Below are 12,944 nucleotides of genomic sequence, written 5' to 3'. Positions count from 1 at the left end.
CCCACCCCCCCACCCCCCGCGCTGCTGTGGGCAGAGGAAAGGAGCAGCCAGAGCTCACCTGCATCCTTAGTGGGGCGAAGGAGCAATGGTTTCTTGCTGCTTTTGCATGGAAAGGAAGGGGACAAAAGAAGAAAAGGAGCTAAAAGGACGGGGCCCAAGAAGGGCGTCCTGCTCAGGGTTTCAGTCCCGTGAACGAATGACCAGCTCTGCGCCACAGGAATTCCCCACCGGACCTCAGACAACTAATCCCACTTTGCTTCCTTCCAAGGCACAGAACACAAAGCGAAACAAAACCCCCCCAGAGCACAAGGCCAAAAGAGGGGGCCGAGGGGGCAGCTGAAGGGAGGGGCAGCTGCAGGGGCAGACGGGCGGGCACACGCCGGGATGAACCCCCAGAACTGCGTCCACAAGCCAGGCGAGTACACTGACACGGTCACACCACCTTCCTTCCCTTACTTTGCTCAGTCTGGTTTTTCCTCTTCCACAGAAGCACGTGGAAGGCAGACGTCGTGTTGGCTTCCTATTGCCTCCTACCCATTCCCACACGCTCAGCTGCCAAGGCCTCCCCTTCAGCCGCATCCTGCAGGGACGTGACTCACAGGAGGGAAGCTCTTTGTAGTCATCTTCTCTCACTGAGAGACACCGGTAGGTCTTAAGACTGCGCTGGCCAGTAGCTGTGGCTCTTAGTCAACACTAAAAGGCACAGCTGTCCCCACATCATTCCTCCTCCATCACATCAGAGGAACCATGAAGCAGCGGAAATAAGGGCTTCCTCAAGGTACTGTGACAGCCGCGGAAACTCTGTGCCTCTCACTCTGTGACAGCCGCAGAAACTCTGTGCCCCTCCTCCAGAGCACAGGCCAGCGAGCGTGTCCCAGTGCTCCATCCACGCAGCTGTACACATTAGTCTCAGGGACACATTTCTGCACTCACTGCCGTGGATAGAAGAGCTTGGGATAGTCTCAAAATCCTCTATATTAGAAATGAGGCTTCTACTAGTTTTTTGTTATCTACATTTTTTTTTTTAATTCTTTACAAAGTATTTAGCTCAGTTAAAGGGTAGAAAGTGTTGGATGATTAGGATGCAGGAACATATTTACATTTTTATATTAGCTGTTCCAGAATTAACTGAGGTGTATAAATGTATTGCTCTAAATAAAGTTTTCCTAACAAAGCATTGATACAAAAGGTTACTTAAGTCTCCTGCTTTACAAGGAGGCAGAGGCAGACATTATGTCTACCCTTATATATTATTCATCTCCTGTCTCCAACCTGAGACACAATTTCTCAAAACCCTTAAACTTTAATCACTCAAATTCAATATTCATTGCCTAGGAGCCTTCACCTACTGATCAGTCCACACCTTTCAAATCTAATCTGCAATAGGCACACAACAATATTCAGTTAGCCGAAGTGGGAAGACTCCAAACAGACCACTGTTGAGATATCAAGGTCAACACAACTTGGGGAGTCACCAAACTTTGCCTGGAAGGCTGCACAGCACAGTTAGAGAAAGCCCAGTGTCTGGGGTCAGTGCCCACACGTGGGACTTCAAGGGGTATTTTAAGGAAGAAGCCTAATGGTAATTAAACATACAGAAAGATGTCTACTGTCCTCTTAACAGTAACCACCAGGGGCAATCTGAGTGGGCTAGAAAGATTATTTCATGAATTCATGTATCTGACCTAATAGAATAAAGTCATTGAAAGCGTTAAAATTGTATAAAATCTGTGAGAACTCAGAAATGTTTGTTATAATCTTCTTTCCAAAAAATACCAAATTATACATATTCTATCAGAAAAACATGCACATAAGTGGAAAAAAATTAAAGTTTATAAGAAAAATTATGGTTTTCTACTCAACAATTTATCTGAGGGCCTGTCATTATTCAGGTTCTGAGTCAAGTACAAAGGTTAACATGGTTTAAAAAGAAAAAGACAGAAAGAAAAGCCACATCTGGCTTTTGTCTTCATGAAATTTACTGTTTTTTGACTAAGTAAAAATAATTGTTACGTAAATATGTAGTTATTCTTTTTCAAAATAACAATACTAATGTATTTGTATTTTAGTCACATATCTAGGCCATCATCTGGCTAAGGGTATTTTACAAACCTGTGCTGGAGACCAGACATTTAAGACACAAAAATTAAGATGTGACAAGCAAAATGGCAACTGGAGCAAATGCTGGTGGTGCGTGGTCACTCCAGCTGCCCGCTCCCACTCTTCTAGGAAAGAGGAAAGACTCACATTGGCCAGGGCCAGCTGGCAGGGCTCCCTCCTCTTCCAGGAGGCTCCCTAACTACACCTCAGCTAAGTGACAGGCATGGCTGGGCCACCTTTCATCACAGGACAGAGGCCAGGAGACTGGCCACCTCCACACTCCCTCAGAGTGTGACTCACACACCTAAGGAGGGAGAGTCAAAAAAGCACCAGTGGCGTGTGTCCCCTCAGAAGGCTGCCAGGCTGACCCTAATGATGTGGCGTGAGTGAATTCCACGGGCAGAAACAGCGTGTCCACGGACTCTGCACTCTGCCCAGCCATCTTCCCCAGGAGTGTTATAAACACAGGCACACGACAGCCACACGGTGACTCAGAAGCGCATTCAGTCTCCCTTCTGAGCTTTCACTTCACAGGGATAATACTCCCTCTCCTTTCCTGGACTTGCTCCCAAAGCTGCACAAGAGAAAGGGCCACGGCGGGAGAGGACTGTGGCTGTGGAGAGGCACGGAGGAGAATGGAGTCCGGGCCACTCAGAGTGGGGTCTCTGGGCCAGCAGCGGGCACATACTGCTCAAGTCTGTTACAAATGCAGAACCTTATGTTCTACCCAAAACCTAACGACTCAAAATCCACACTTAGTAACATCTCCAGGTGTTTCCTTATATGCATTAAAGTTTGGGAATCGCTGTTCTAATTACGTTTAACACTGTATTTTAATTCCTAGAAGGTGAGTACATTTAACATTATTCTCTAAAGTGTATATACATATTAAATAAAAGGTAATGGTGGATTGGAGTCACCAACATTATTAAATATGTATATATACTTCAGAGAATAATGGTAAATGTACATACATATTTAACGCACTGTTTTGATTACATGACATGTCTCTAATCCAGACTATAAAGAACCTCATGCCTATAAACCGGCAAGTGGGGATCTTTAAAAGGTGGGGGACAGAATGCTACACGTATCTGTCCTTCAAACAGTAAAAATTCAGATAAAACCTCAGAGGTCACATAACCCAACATCTTCATTTTATGGGCAATGAAACCATCTGATTCCAGAAGGGGCCGGCTTTCACCAGGGTTAGATTTCTAAATCACTGCCGCATCGGATAAGGGCTCAAGTCACCTGGTCCGCAACAGTGCTCCATGTCCTACAAGAAGACCAGCGTAGGACATCATGACTGACTGTTTTCCTTCATAAAGTGAAAAAAGAAATCAGCATTAAGTTAAGAAAAAAAAGGAAGATAATTCTTAAAACAAGCACCTGGTACACTTAGTAGTAAATACCCAATATATATTTGTTTAAATAAATAATTCAAAGCAGGGCTGACCTGAATTATAGAACAATTAAGTAATTTCCTTATGAAAAAAACCCACAGAGCTTCAATTCTAAAACAACTTATAATATTCTCTTCCACAGAAACTCGAATCACCTTTACACATAGTTTTATCAAAGCCAGAATATATTTTAGATGTTCATCATTTGCGTGTGTGAGTCTGCTTGATTTTAATGAAATAAATTATCGAAATAGGGCTTTAAAATTATGACTTAGGATACTGAAGAAGACCACTACTCACCAATACTGATTTCATCATCTGTTTCAGCATCACCGATACATTCAAATTGGAAATCTTGTAGTGACTGGGAAAATTTCTGGACTGCTATAGACAGGTCTGCAAGTCAAAGAGGAAAAATAACTGTCAGGTAAGGTTCCAGGCCATATGAAAGAGTTTCTCCATGTAACAGTATATGACTTGGTTTTAGTCACATCATCCTAGTTTATTAACCAGAAGCTTTTAAAATATCAGTTTGATTAATTTAAGTAAAATTTAAAGAGATTATTAAATAAATATTTTAGAAAATGGACTGTGCTCTGCTCAAAGGGAATTTGTCCCCTTAAGAAAGTGTTTTGATGTATGTTTATTATCTGTACAAAAACCTCTGTCAAGGAATTACCACTCACAGAGCATTTAAAAAAAACAAAGAAGAAGGTGAGGAGGAGGGGGGAGGGGGAGAGAAGGGGGGAAGCGGAAGGAAGGGAAGAAGAAGAGGGTCAGGCACCAAGGCTCAATGCCTGTAATCCCAGCACTCTGGAAGGCCGAGGCAGGTGGATTGTCTAAGCTCACGGGTTCAAGACCAGCCTGAGCAAGAGCGTGACATCGTCTCTAAAAATAGCCAGGCATTGTGGCCTGCACCTGTAGTCCTAGCTACTCAGGAGACTGAGGCAAGAGAATCACTTGCGCCCAGGAGTTGAAGGTTGCTGTGAGCTGTGATGCCACAACACTACCAAGAGCGACATAATGAGACTCTATCTCAAAAAGAAGAAGAAGAAGAAGAATTGTCACTGAGGCTGCTAGTGCAGGGGGGAGAAAAAGGTAATGGCGGACTGGATAGAGTCACCAACAACATTCCATACAGACTGTGATAATAGTAGGAAAACCAATAAACTAGTGGTTTTGACACAGAAGGTAAGAGATGACCCAAGCTCAACATACTCTCCAATCCTGACTTCAGTCTGAACAAGGTCCAGAGTCTGACTAAACCCAGAGAAAGAATTCTTTACTTCTGGGCAGAAAAAGAAAAGCTCAGAATAATAAGAAGTAAATCCCTGGGAATCAACAGCCTGGGATGCAACTTAACAGAGTGTTTAAGAATGTAAACTCTGGAGCCAGGCGGCCTGGGTTGAAATCCAAGCCCCACCAATTCTGCCGGCCCCCATACTTGCTCTGTGACCTTGGGCAAAGTACTTAAATCCTCTGGGCCTTTGTCTCCTCACACAATCAGGCACCACACAGTAAACGTATAGACCACTGTGGTCCCTGAGATGATAACGGAGCTGCCCTCACAGAGGCGTCTGTACCACTGTGTGGCTCTCACACTGTTTCCACTGCACCTCTTCTGTGTTCTAAACACAAATACCACTGTGTTCGACACCTACACACCGCACAGGTCTGTATCCTAGGCGCAATAAGCTACATTGTACAGCCTGGGCGCACAGCAGGCTGTGAGGTCTGAGTTTGTGTAAGGGCACTCTATGATGTTCGCACAATGACAAAACACCCACAGTAGCATTCCTCAGACTGTGTCCTGGTCATTGAGCAAGGCATGACTGTATGTAAAAAGGGAATTACAGTGCTGTAACCACCTTATAGGATTATACACAGATTCAATGAGTCAATATTTGCAAAGGGTTTAGATCAATGCTTGGCACTTCATAAGCACCATTTAAATTTGTTAAATAAAAATAAATCAACGTTACAGTGCAGCCTCAAGACAACTTCAAGGGGCCCGTCTCTCAGAGCTACTCTGATCACTCTATTTATGTTTTATTTTTTTTCCAATAGAAAATACGAATACAGTCCCCCACTACCACAAATTATGCAGTCAAGTTCTCCACATTTGAAGAGACTGCAGGGGTCAGCACATCCGGAGTGCCAGAGATAAGCCTTGCCCTGGGAGAACCACCTTGGTGATCATGGTATCAGGATGCAGGCAAGTAGTGCTCTGATCATTTATGTCAACCCTGCCACAGATGTTGGGACCAAAGAGAAAAGAGACTTTTCTGGAATTCACTTTATACTTCATTTAATATTATCTGCCTTGCATAGGCTCAAATCCAAAACCTAAATCCCTATGTTTAATTCATGCAGTAAGAACTAACAAAGATGTTCTGTTTTATTTTTATTAGTATTTTTGATTTTTAAAAAAAATTTTTGATTAAATCAAATTAATATGAGGGTATAATTTTTAGGTTACATTGTTCTCACTTCCAGGGTAAAGTCCCATTTGTAGAAGAGCCCCTCCCCCAGGGGGCGTATTATACACCCTCACAGTGTGCACATCAGGTGAGATCCCGCCTCAGGCCCTCCCTCCTTCTGCCATACATCCTCCCTCCTCCCCCCCTTCCTTCTACCCCCAAACTGCACTCTATTCGTGTTTTATTGTTCTTATGAGCATGTAATTGTTTATATATTGATTTCATATTAGTATGGAGTACACTGGATATTTATTTGTCCATTCTTGTGATACTTTACTAAGAAGAATATATTTCAACTCCATCCAGATAAATGTAAAAGATGTAAAGTCTCCATCTTTTTAATGGCTGCATAATGTTCCATGGTAGACATACATACCAGCTTGTTGATCCATTCATGGGTTAATGGGCACTTAGGTTGCTTCCATGACTTGGCGATTATGAATTGAGCTACAATAAACATTCTAGTGGCAATGTCTTTGTGGATGTGGAGAGAAGGGAAAACTTCTACACTGCTGGTGAGACTGCAAACTAATTCCCTCCTTTTTGAAGAGAAGTATGGAGAATCCTCAAAGATCTAAAAGTAGACCTTCCATCTGACCTGCAATCCCGTTACTAGGTATCTACCCAGAAGAACAAAGACTCTGTCTGTGACTAAACTTTAGTTGGACCCTGTGAAGCCCTCTTCTCAAGTAGGCCTCCATCTTCATCCTGACCCTTGCTAGACATGCCTGGCCTGAAGCAAGGATCCTGCTAAATCAGTTTATGGAGAATCCCACACCCTCAGTATCTGTTCAAATTCCTCATTCCCCAACTTAGACACAGAAGTCCTTGGCCTACCCTTAGCAAGAATCCTTCTACCCTCGATGTCCCTTCTTAGGCATTTTCCACCCCCAAACTCCCCTCATCCTGCTCCTCAGCTATAACTGTCCACCTGTCCTTGTGTTTAGCATCCAGCCTGCCCTCTCTTGCCTACTGAGAGTCTCTAAGACTTTGTAACAGTCCCACCTATAGTCTTCCCTATTGTTTTAACAAGCGTCAGAATAATTTTTTCTTTGATAGAACAACTATCACCACATTGTCTAGACATGAGCCCAGGACTTACAGCACTAGCCTCAATATTCATAAAATTCCGAGCCCAGGTACTTGCCAAAGTCATCACCCAAGAGGGAACAGGTCTCCAAACATGAGGGTCACGTTTTGTATCACAGTGATATAAGGACCCACCAATACACTCAGCAAGGACAATTCTGAAGACAACGGGCCTCAAGTTTCAGAGAGGCTGTATGTGTGTATATGTGTGTCTGTATGTGTATATATATATATATGTATATGAATATTTATATGTATATAAAACATTGAAGGGAATTTTTTAGTTCTAAATTGTTTTTTAAAAAAATAAATCATGCTCTACAAAGAGGAATTAACACCTTTTCTCACAAGAGAGGTAAAACTCTGGAACAAGCTGAACACGCTACTTGACATTTTCAATTTGAGTAGTTCTGGTTTAGGTTTTCAGGAAGAAGGATAGAGGTCGCCTACTTAATAAATTATCAGTCAGTGAGAAAAACAAGAGCACTGTCGGGCTTGGACACATCACTCATCTTTCTCCAGACTTACCCATTTTTCTTATCTACACAGCAGAGAATTAATACTTAACTCCCAGGATTATTACGAAGAGCAAATGAGGTATGTGCCTGGTAAGTACCAGGAAACTCAATGGCAACAATCATTACCATTCCATCCAACACATCAAAGCAGAAAGGTTGACTGGCCGTTCTGCCTTTATCTGACAGTGCACAGCTCTGGCTACAGGTAGAGAAATCACAATACCTATGTTGACTGTCATGAGAAGACAAAGAAATCTGAGTCCTAGGAAACTGTAAGCAAAGCTGTATACAGAAGCTTTCTCTGAGACTTAGAAAAAGCATTCCATGTAGCCTGCCTTTATTTGTGTATGAAGTGGAATACATATACAGGCTTTATGCCCTACTGGGTGTGAAGCCACCAATGAAATCGCTATCTGTGGGTGCACAGGCATATCGAGATGCTCAGGAACCCTGCCATGGGGACCCTTCCTTCTCTTCCCCCCTCACCATCACCGAAACTTCTTCTGAGCTTCCCTCAAGTGCAAGTGACCCTTTCGGAAGATGTGTCCCAGAGAACTCCTGGTGTGACCCCTCATTTCCTCGTAGAGTGTTCTTTCCTCCCCATGGCCTCATTCCTTGACTAAGAAAGGAAAGCTAATTTGTCCTTTCACAGAGATCACTGGGACTGAATGCACTACAATAATTCCTGCCCCAAAGAAGAGCGCAGTGACCACTTAGGAGCTACTCTGTCAATACGGCCACAGGATTGGGAGTATGAGCTCTGGAAGCAGATTAGCAGGTTAGAATCCTGCACCCTACCAGTACTTAGTGGCAACCTCGTGGGTAAGTTCCATCACTTCTCTGGACCTCAGTGTCTTTATCTGCTAAGTGGAGAAGAACTCACCTGAGGAGTACCTGAGTGAATGTATGTATAGATAAAGCGCTCAGCACAGTGTCTGACACACAGTAAGCTCTCAAACCATATTGGTTATCAACTATCTCAGCAAAGAAAATAAAAGGTAAAATTTCAGTGATAAAGGTAGCAACTATTGGACCTTAGATAACCTTGGAAAGTGTTCCAGAAACCAGTCTATTGATTGCAGTTTCAAATTTTCTCTTTTGCAGTTTCAAATTTTCTCTTGGTGCTCTGCAAAGCAATCTGGCCGTGAGAGGACCATTATTCAGTGTTCCTGTATGAGAGATGGGTGTCTATTTCAACACAGATGGAATCAAGAATACACGGATGACTCCTTCACAGTCCTTTAGGAAACGTCTGACAGGACTATACAAGAAAATATGGTTCCCAACTAGTTCAGATGATAAATGCAAGAATAAAGGGGAAGTTTGAAATATGACACAGTTTCAACATCAAGTGTGCTCTGGGTTCTTTATCTTGCTTCGTTTAGCCTCATTTTCCCAATGCTGACCTAATGACAAAGTCAAAAAAGTCATCATCGAGGTATGAAGAACTTACAAGATTCTCTAGTGGTAATTGTGATCAGTCTATAAAATAAGGAATCCGGCTCACGCTTTTAATCTTGGCTCCACCTTCCACTGAGTGTGCAGTTCTGAACAGAAAGCCCAACATCTCCCATTGATTTAGAAATCACACGAGACACTCAATGTTTCCTCATTTTAAACCATAATCAGACACACGAAACAGATGCACTGCTTCTAAAATCCTTTAATAAAGTAGATTCACATTATAATAAAAAGACCTTGATTTTAAAACCTAATTAAATCCGTAAATTTATTGTTGAATTTTAAACTATCACACTGAGTAATAGTAAAATCCACATCTTCTCTTAAAGACAAGTAAAAAGATCCCATGCCAAGCAGAGGCCTCTAGTTGAAACAGGGGTGTCTCTTTCTCCCTATTTCTGCCCAACTATTAGAACTTAAAGATGAGACAAAAAGGTCCCAGTCCAAGCCACCTCACTTTAAGGTCAAGGCAGAGGAATGACCTTCATTTACTGGTGACCAAGGCTGTGGACAGTAACGAGCCTGCATATACCACACACACCACGTCCTTCCTATTTGTGTAACCTGAAAATTAAGCATCGAGTTCATATTATACCTTGAAAGAAATTATACTGGGCTTTAATTCATCAATAATGTCTTTATGTCAAAGACTTAACCTGCAGCACCCATGATTAGATGACGCTAATGAAGCACTAAAACTTCATTTCACTAGAGAAATACAAAACACCTAGTAAAGATTTAACTATAACTTTTCTTACACATAAACGCAAGAGCTGCGGTCTCCCTGTTATTTTAGAAGTGTTAATCGAATGGAAGTGAGCTCTGTTTATGTTATTCTCCTAGACCTCCGTTTATTCTTACTCCATTTACTAAGAACATACTTTTCTCCCAGGCTCCACTGTCTAAATGGTCCCTTCCCCTCCAATATCTCTCTCGAGCCCCCATTTCCTCCAAAAAGCCCATCCTGACCCCTCCCTGCTTGACTGCCCACGACATGTGGTGACTCTGCTTTAATGCTCTCTCCATCCTACCTTTTACCCTAGTCACATGTAAGCCTAATTTATCCACCTTATTTTAAGTAGTATATTAACGGTAGGAGCCTTTACCATCTATGAATACTACCCAGGTAAGTACCCAACACATTTCTTGTAAACAAGAGCTCAATGGCTGACACAACATCTATTTCTCAAAGATGGGTAGACACTGAGCTCCTGACGGCCTATTACCCTCCCTTCTTTTCCTTTCACACTCTTGCAAGCCCCTAATATGGCTTTTTCAATCACTTGTAAAACATGGGTTATCCACTGTCAGCAAGGGTAATAAGATTGATGATATTTTACTACTTATAAGAAGCTTTAATATGCATTTATTATAATAATAACAAAGGTGTTGGTAAGATGTTTTACCATCTCAAAGCTCTTAAATCTAACACTAAAGTTGAGGACTAATGCTCTGAAAAGTTAAGCAATAACTCGCCAAACTCTAGGCTACACTCAGTGGCTCACGCCTATCATCCCAGCACTCTGGGAGGCTGAGGCAAGAGAATTGCTTGAGCCCAAGAGTTTGAGGTTGCTGTGAGCTGTGACACTACAGTACTCTACAAAGGGTGACATAGTGAGACTGTGTCTCAATAAAAAACAAACAAAAAAAACTGGCAGATACAAGCCTTTAGACAACATCTAACTAATCCTTTACCTGCTCTACAAATTCTAAAATGACAGCAAGCCTCCATGTGTTGGACTCTAGGAGAGCAGGGAATAATCTAGCAGACGTAAAATGTACACAAAATAGTCATCATAAAACACAGTGCTAAAAGGCAAAGGAAAGGTACGCCCATTCCTACACTTTCTAATGCCACAAAACTGAAGGTTACAGATTTGAAGCTTCTTGAAGGTAGGTGTTCACTCTTCCTCTCCATTTGCCCACAGTGCCTGATAGAAAGCAGACACTTGAGAGAAACCAACAGAGACAGGGAGACGTGAAACGTAAACCACCTGCCAAAGCGTCCCTAATAGTAAGAACCGACTATAGATCAATCGCCAGCCAACTCGTGAGAGTGGGAACACACGTGAGCACAGCAGCGTCCGTCAGGGAGTCACCCTGTATGTCTTGGTTTTGGGTAACTGCAGTTATGTTTTTAGCTCGCTCTTAGGTAACCACAAGTATCAGATTATGTGATAGAGAAAAGTCGTTAAGAGAAAAACGCTGGCTGTGGCAAAGTATGAGAAAAACACAATCAGAAATTGCCAGTAAAAAAACAATTTTATGGCTCTTGAACAAAGTTTTAAAATGCAAAGTTTCTTATTTTCTACTTATATAAACTCCTACAAAATAATGGATACCTGATATTAGGAATTAAAGGGCTCATAATAAAGTTTGAATAGGCGGGTGGGGTGGCTCATGCCTATAATACCAGCACACAGGGAGGCCAAGGCGGGTAGATTCACGAGTTCACGAGTTCGAGACCAGCCTGAGCCAGAGCAAGACCTTGTCTCTAAAAAATAACCAGGCCTTGTGGTGGGTGCCTGTAGCCCCAGTTACTTGAGAGGCTAAGGCAAGAGAATCACTTAGGCTCAAGAATTTGAGGTTGCTGTGAGCTGTGACACCACAGCTCTCTACCATGGGCGACATAGTGAGACTCTGTCTCAAAAAAAAAGTCTGGTACATAGTATCACTCGAAAAATAAAGCTGAGCTAAAGGGAAATTCAGTGACTAACAGAAATGGAATCAGGGAATTCTCTTTCTTTAAAGGCCTTAAGAAACACTGCCAGGCAGCAATGGCCATGTCCACAGGGGTCAAGACAGGATTGCCAGATGACCCTGAAGCTATTCTTCATTCCCCTGGAGACACAAAAAGCCCTGGACCCGCCGGCCCACGACATTAATGTACTAAACTCTAGGATGAAACAACATGGTTGTTTGGACACTTTAAAATTAAAGATGTACGCCAATTTAGCCAAGCTCAACAAGGCTTCATTCCTTTTTGTACTTGATGTCTATTCAGGGCCCAGTAAGAAATATCTGCGTCGTGTTTTTTGAGGGTACACTCACCCTCTGGCAGGCAATTTAAGTGAATGCATCTGTTTCCATGGAAGAACTAAAGTCTGATGTGATGAAGGTGCTCAGATCTGAGAAGAAGTCCTTTGCTTAGAATCAATGTTTGTTTTTATGCCATAGACTACGTGTGTGTGCACAAGAGTCAGACAGACAAGGATTCCCACCCAGGGATGGCCACTTTCTGCATGAGTTTCAGAGTGAGCACTCAGCCCCTGCCGCTCCTCATGTACAAAGGAAGATACTAACCTTTTGCAAGACTGTCATGACTATTCCTTGAAATTGGCTCAGACAACATCTAGTACTAAAAGGGAAACATGAAACACTGATTCTCGACAAATGTTAACTATTAAAACCATTATTTATTATGACGGCAAACACAAAATATGAAATGTTTTCACTGTAAACACAACATGTTTAATCTGAGTATTAAGTTACTATCTTCAAGAGAGATTCAGTGAAAATAAATAATGGTGATAGCGTCTAATGAAGACCAAACAGTTTGTAATCCCATAAATGATATGTGTCTGGCAGGCAGTTCCAGAAGATTCCGACCTAAAAATAATAAATAGGAACTAACATTTGGCCAGATTTTATCCACAGTTTCTATAAAACTAAAATTCCATCGAAATCAAAAATGAAAAACCGCAAAGACTTCACTATTGCTACAAACCTAGTTAAAAATAGGAAGTTCAAAGGATGAACTGGCTCGGCGCCTGTGGCTCAACCGGCTAGGGCGCCAGCCACGTACACCTGAGGTGGCGGGTTCGAATCCCCAGCCCGGACCCGCCAAACAACAATGACGGCTGCAACCAAAAAATGGCCGGGCGTTGTGG

The 12,944-nt window shown here is 42.4% G+C and overlaps 1 protein-coding gene and 1 non-coding gene across 2 annotated transcripts in view; both read right to left on the bottom strand.

Annotated features, from left to right (window-relative positions):
* The window catches only part of ARHGAP42 (Rho GTPase activating protein 42), a 325,063-nt gene that overhangs the window by 243,201 nt on the left and 68,918 nt on the right, over nt 1–12,944 (bottom strand). The window contains exon 2 of the mRNA XM_003780781.3: nt 3,807–3,902. Coding sequence (XP_003780829.1) covers nt 3,807–3,902 — 96 coding nt within the window. The remainder of the gene's footprint in view (nt 1–3,806; nt 3,903–12,944) is intronic.
* Nucleotides 5,569–5,729, bottom strand: LOC111724695. The gene has a single exon (XR_002772949.1). It is a non-coding gene; the product is annotated as a U1 spliceosomal RNA (small nuclear RNA).

This window comes from Otolemur garnettii, unplaced genomic scaffold (genome assembly GCF_000181295.1).
Source record: "Otolemur garnettii isolate 467f Iridium unplaced genomic scaffold, OtoGar3 scaffold00001, whole genome shotgun sequence".
NCBI classification, from domain to species: domain Eukaryota; kingdom Metazoa; phylum Chordata; class Mammalia; order Primates; family Galagidae; genus Otolemur; species Otolemur garnettii.
The sequence above is the reverse complement of the archived record's forward strand: the minus strand, read 5'-3'. Positions and strand labels throughout refer to the sequence as shown.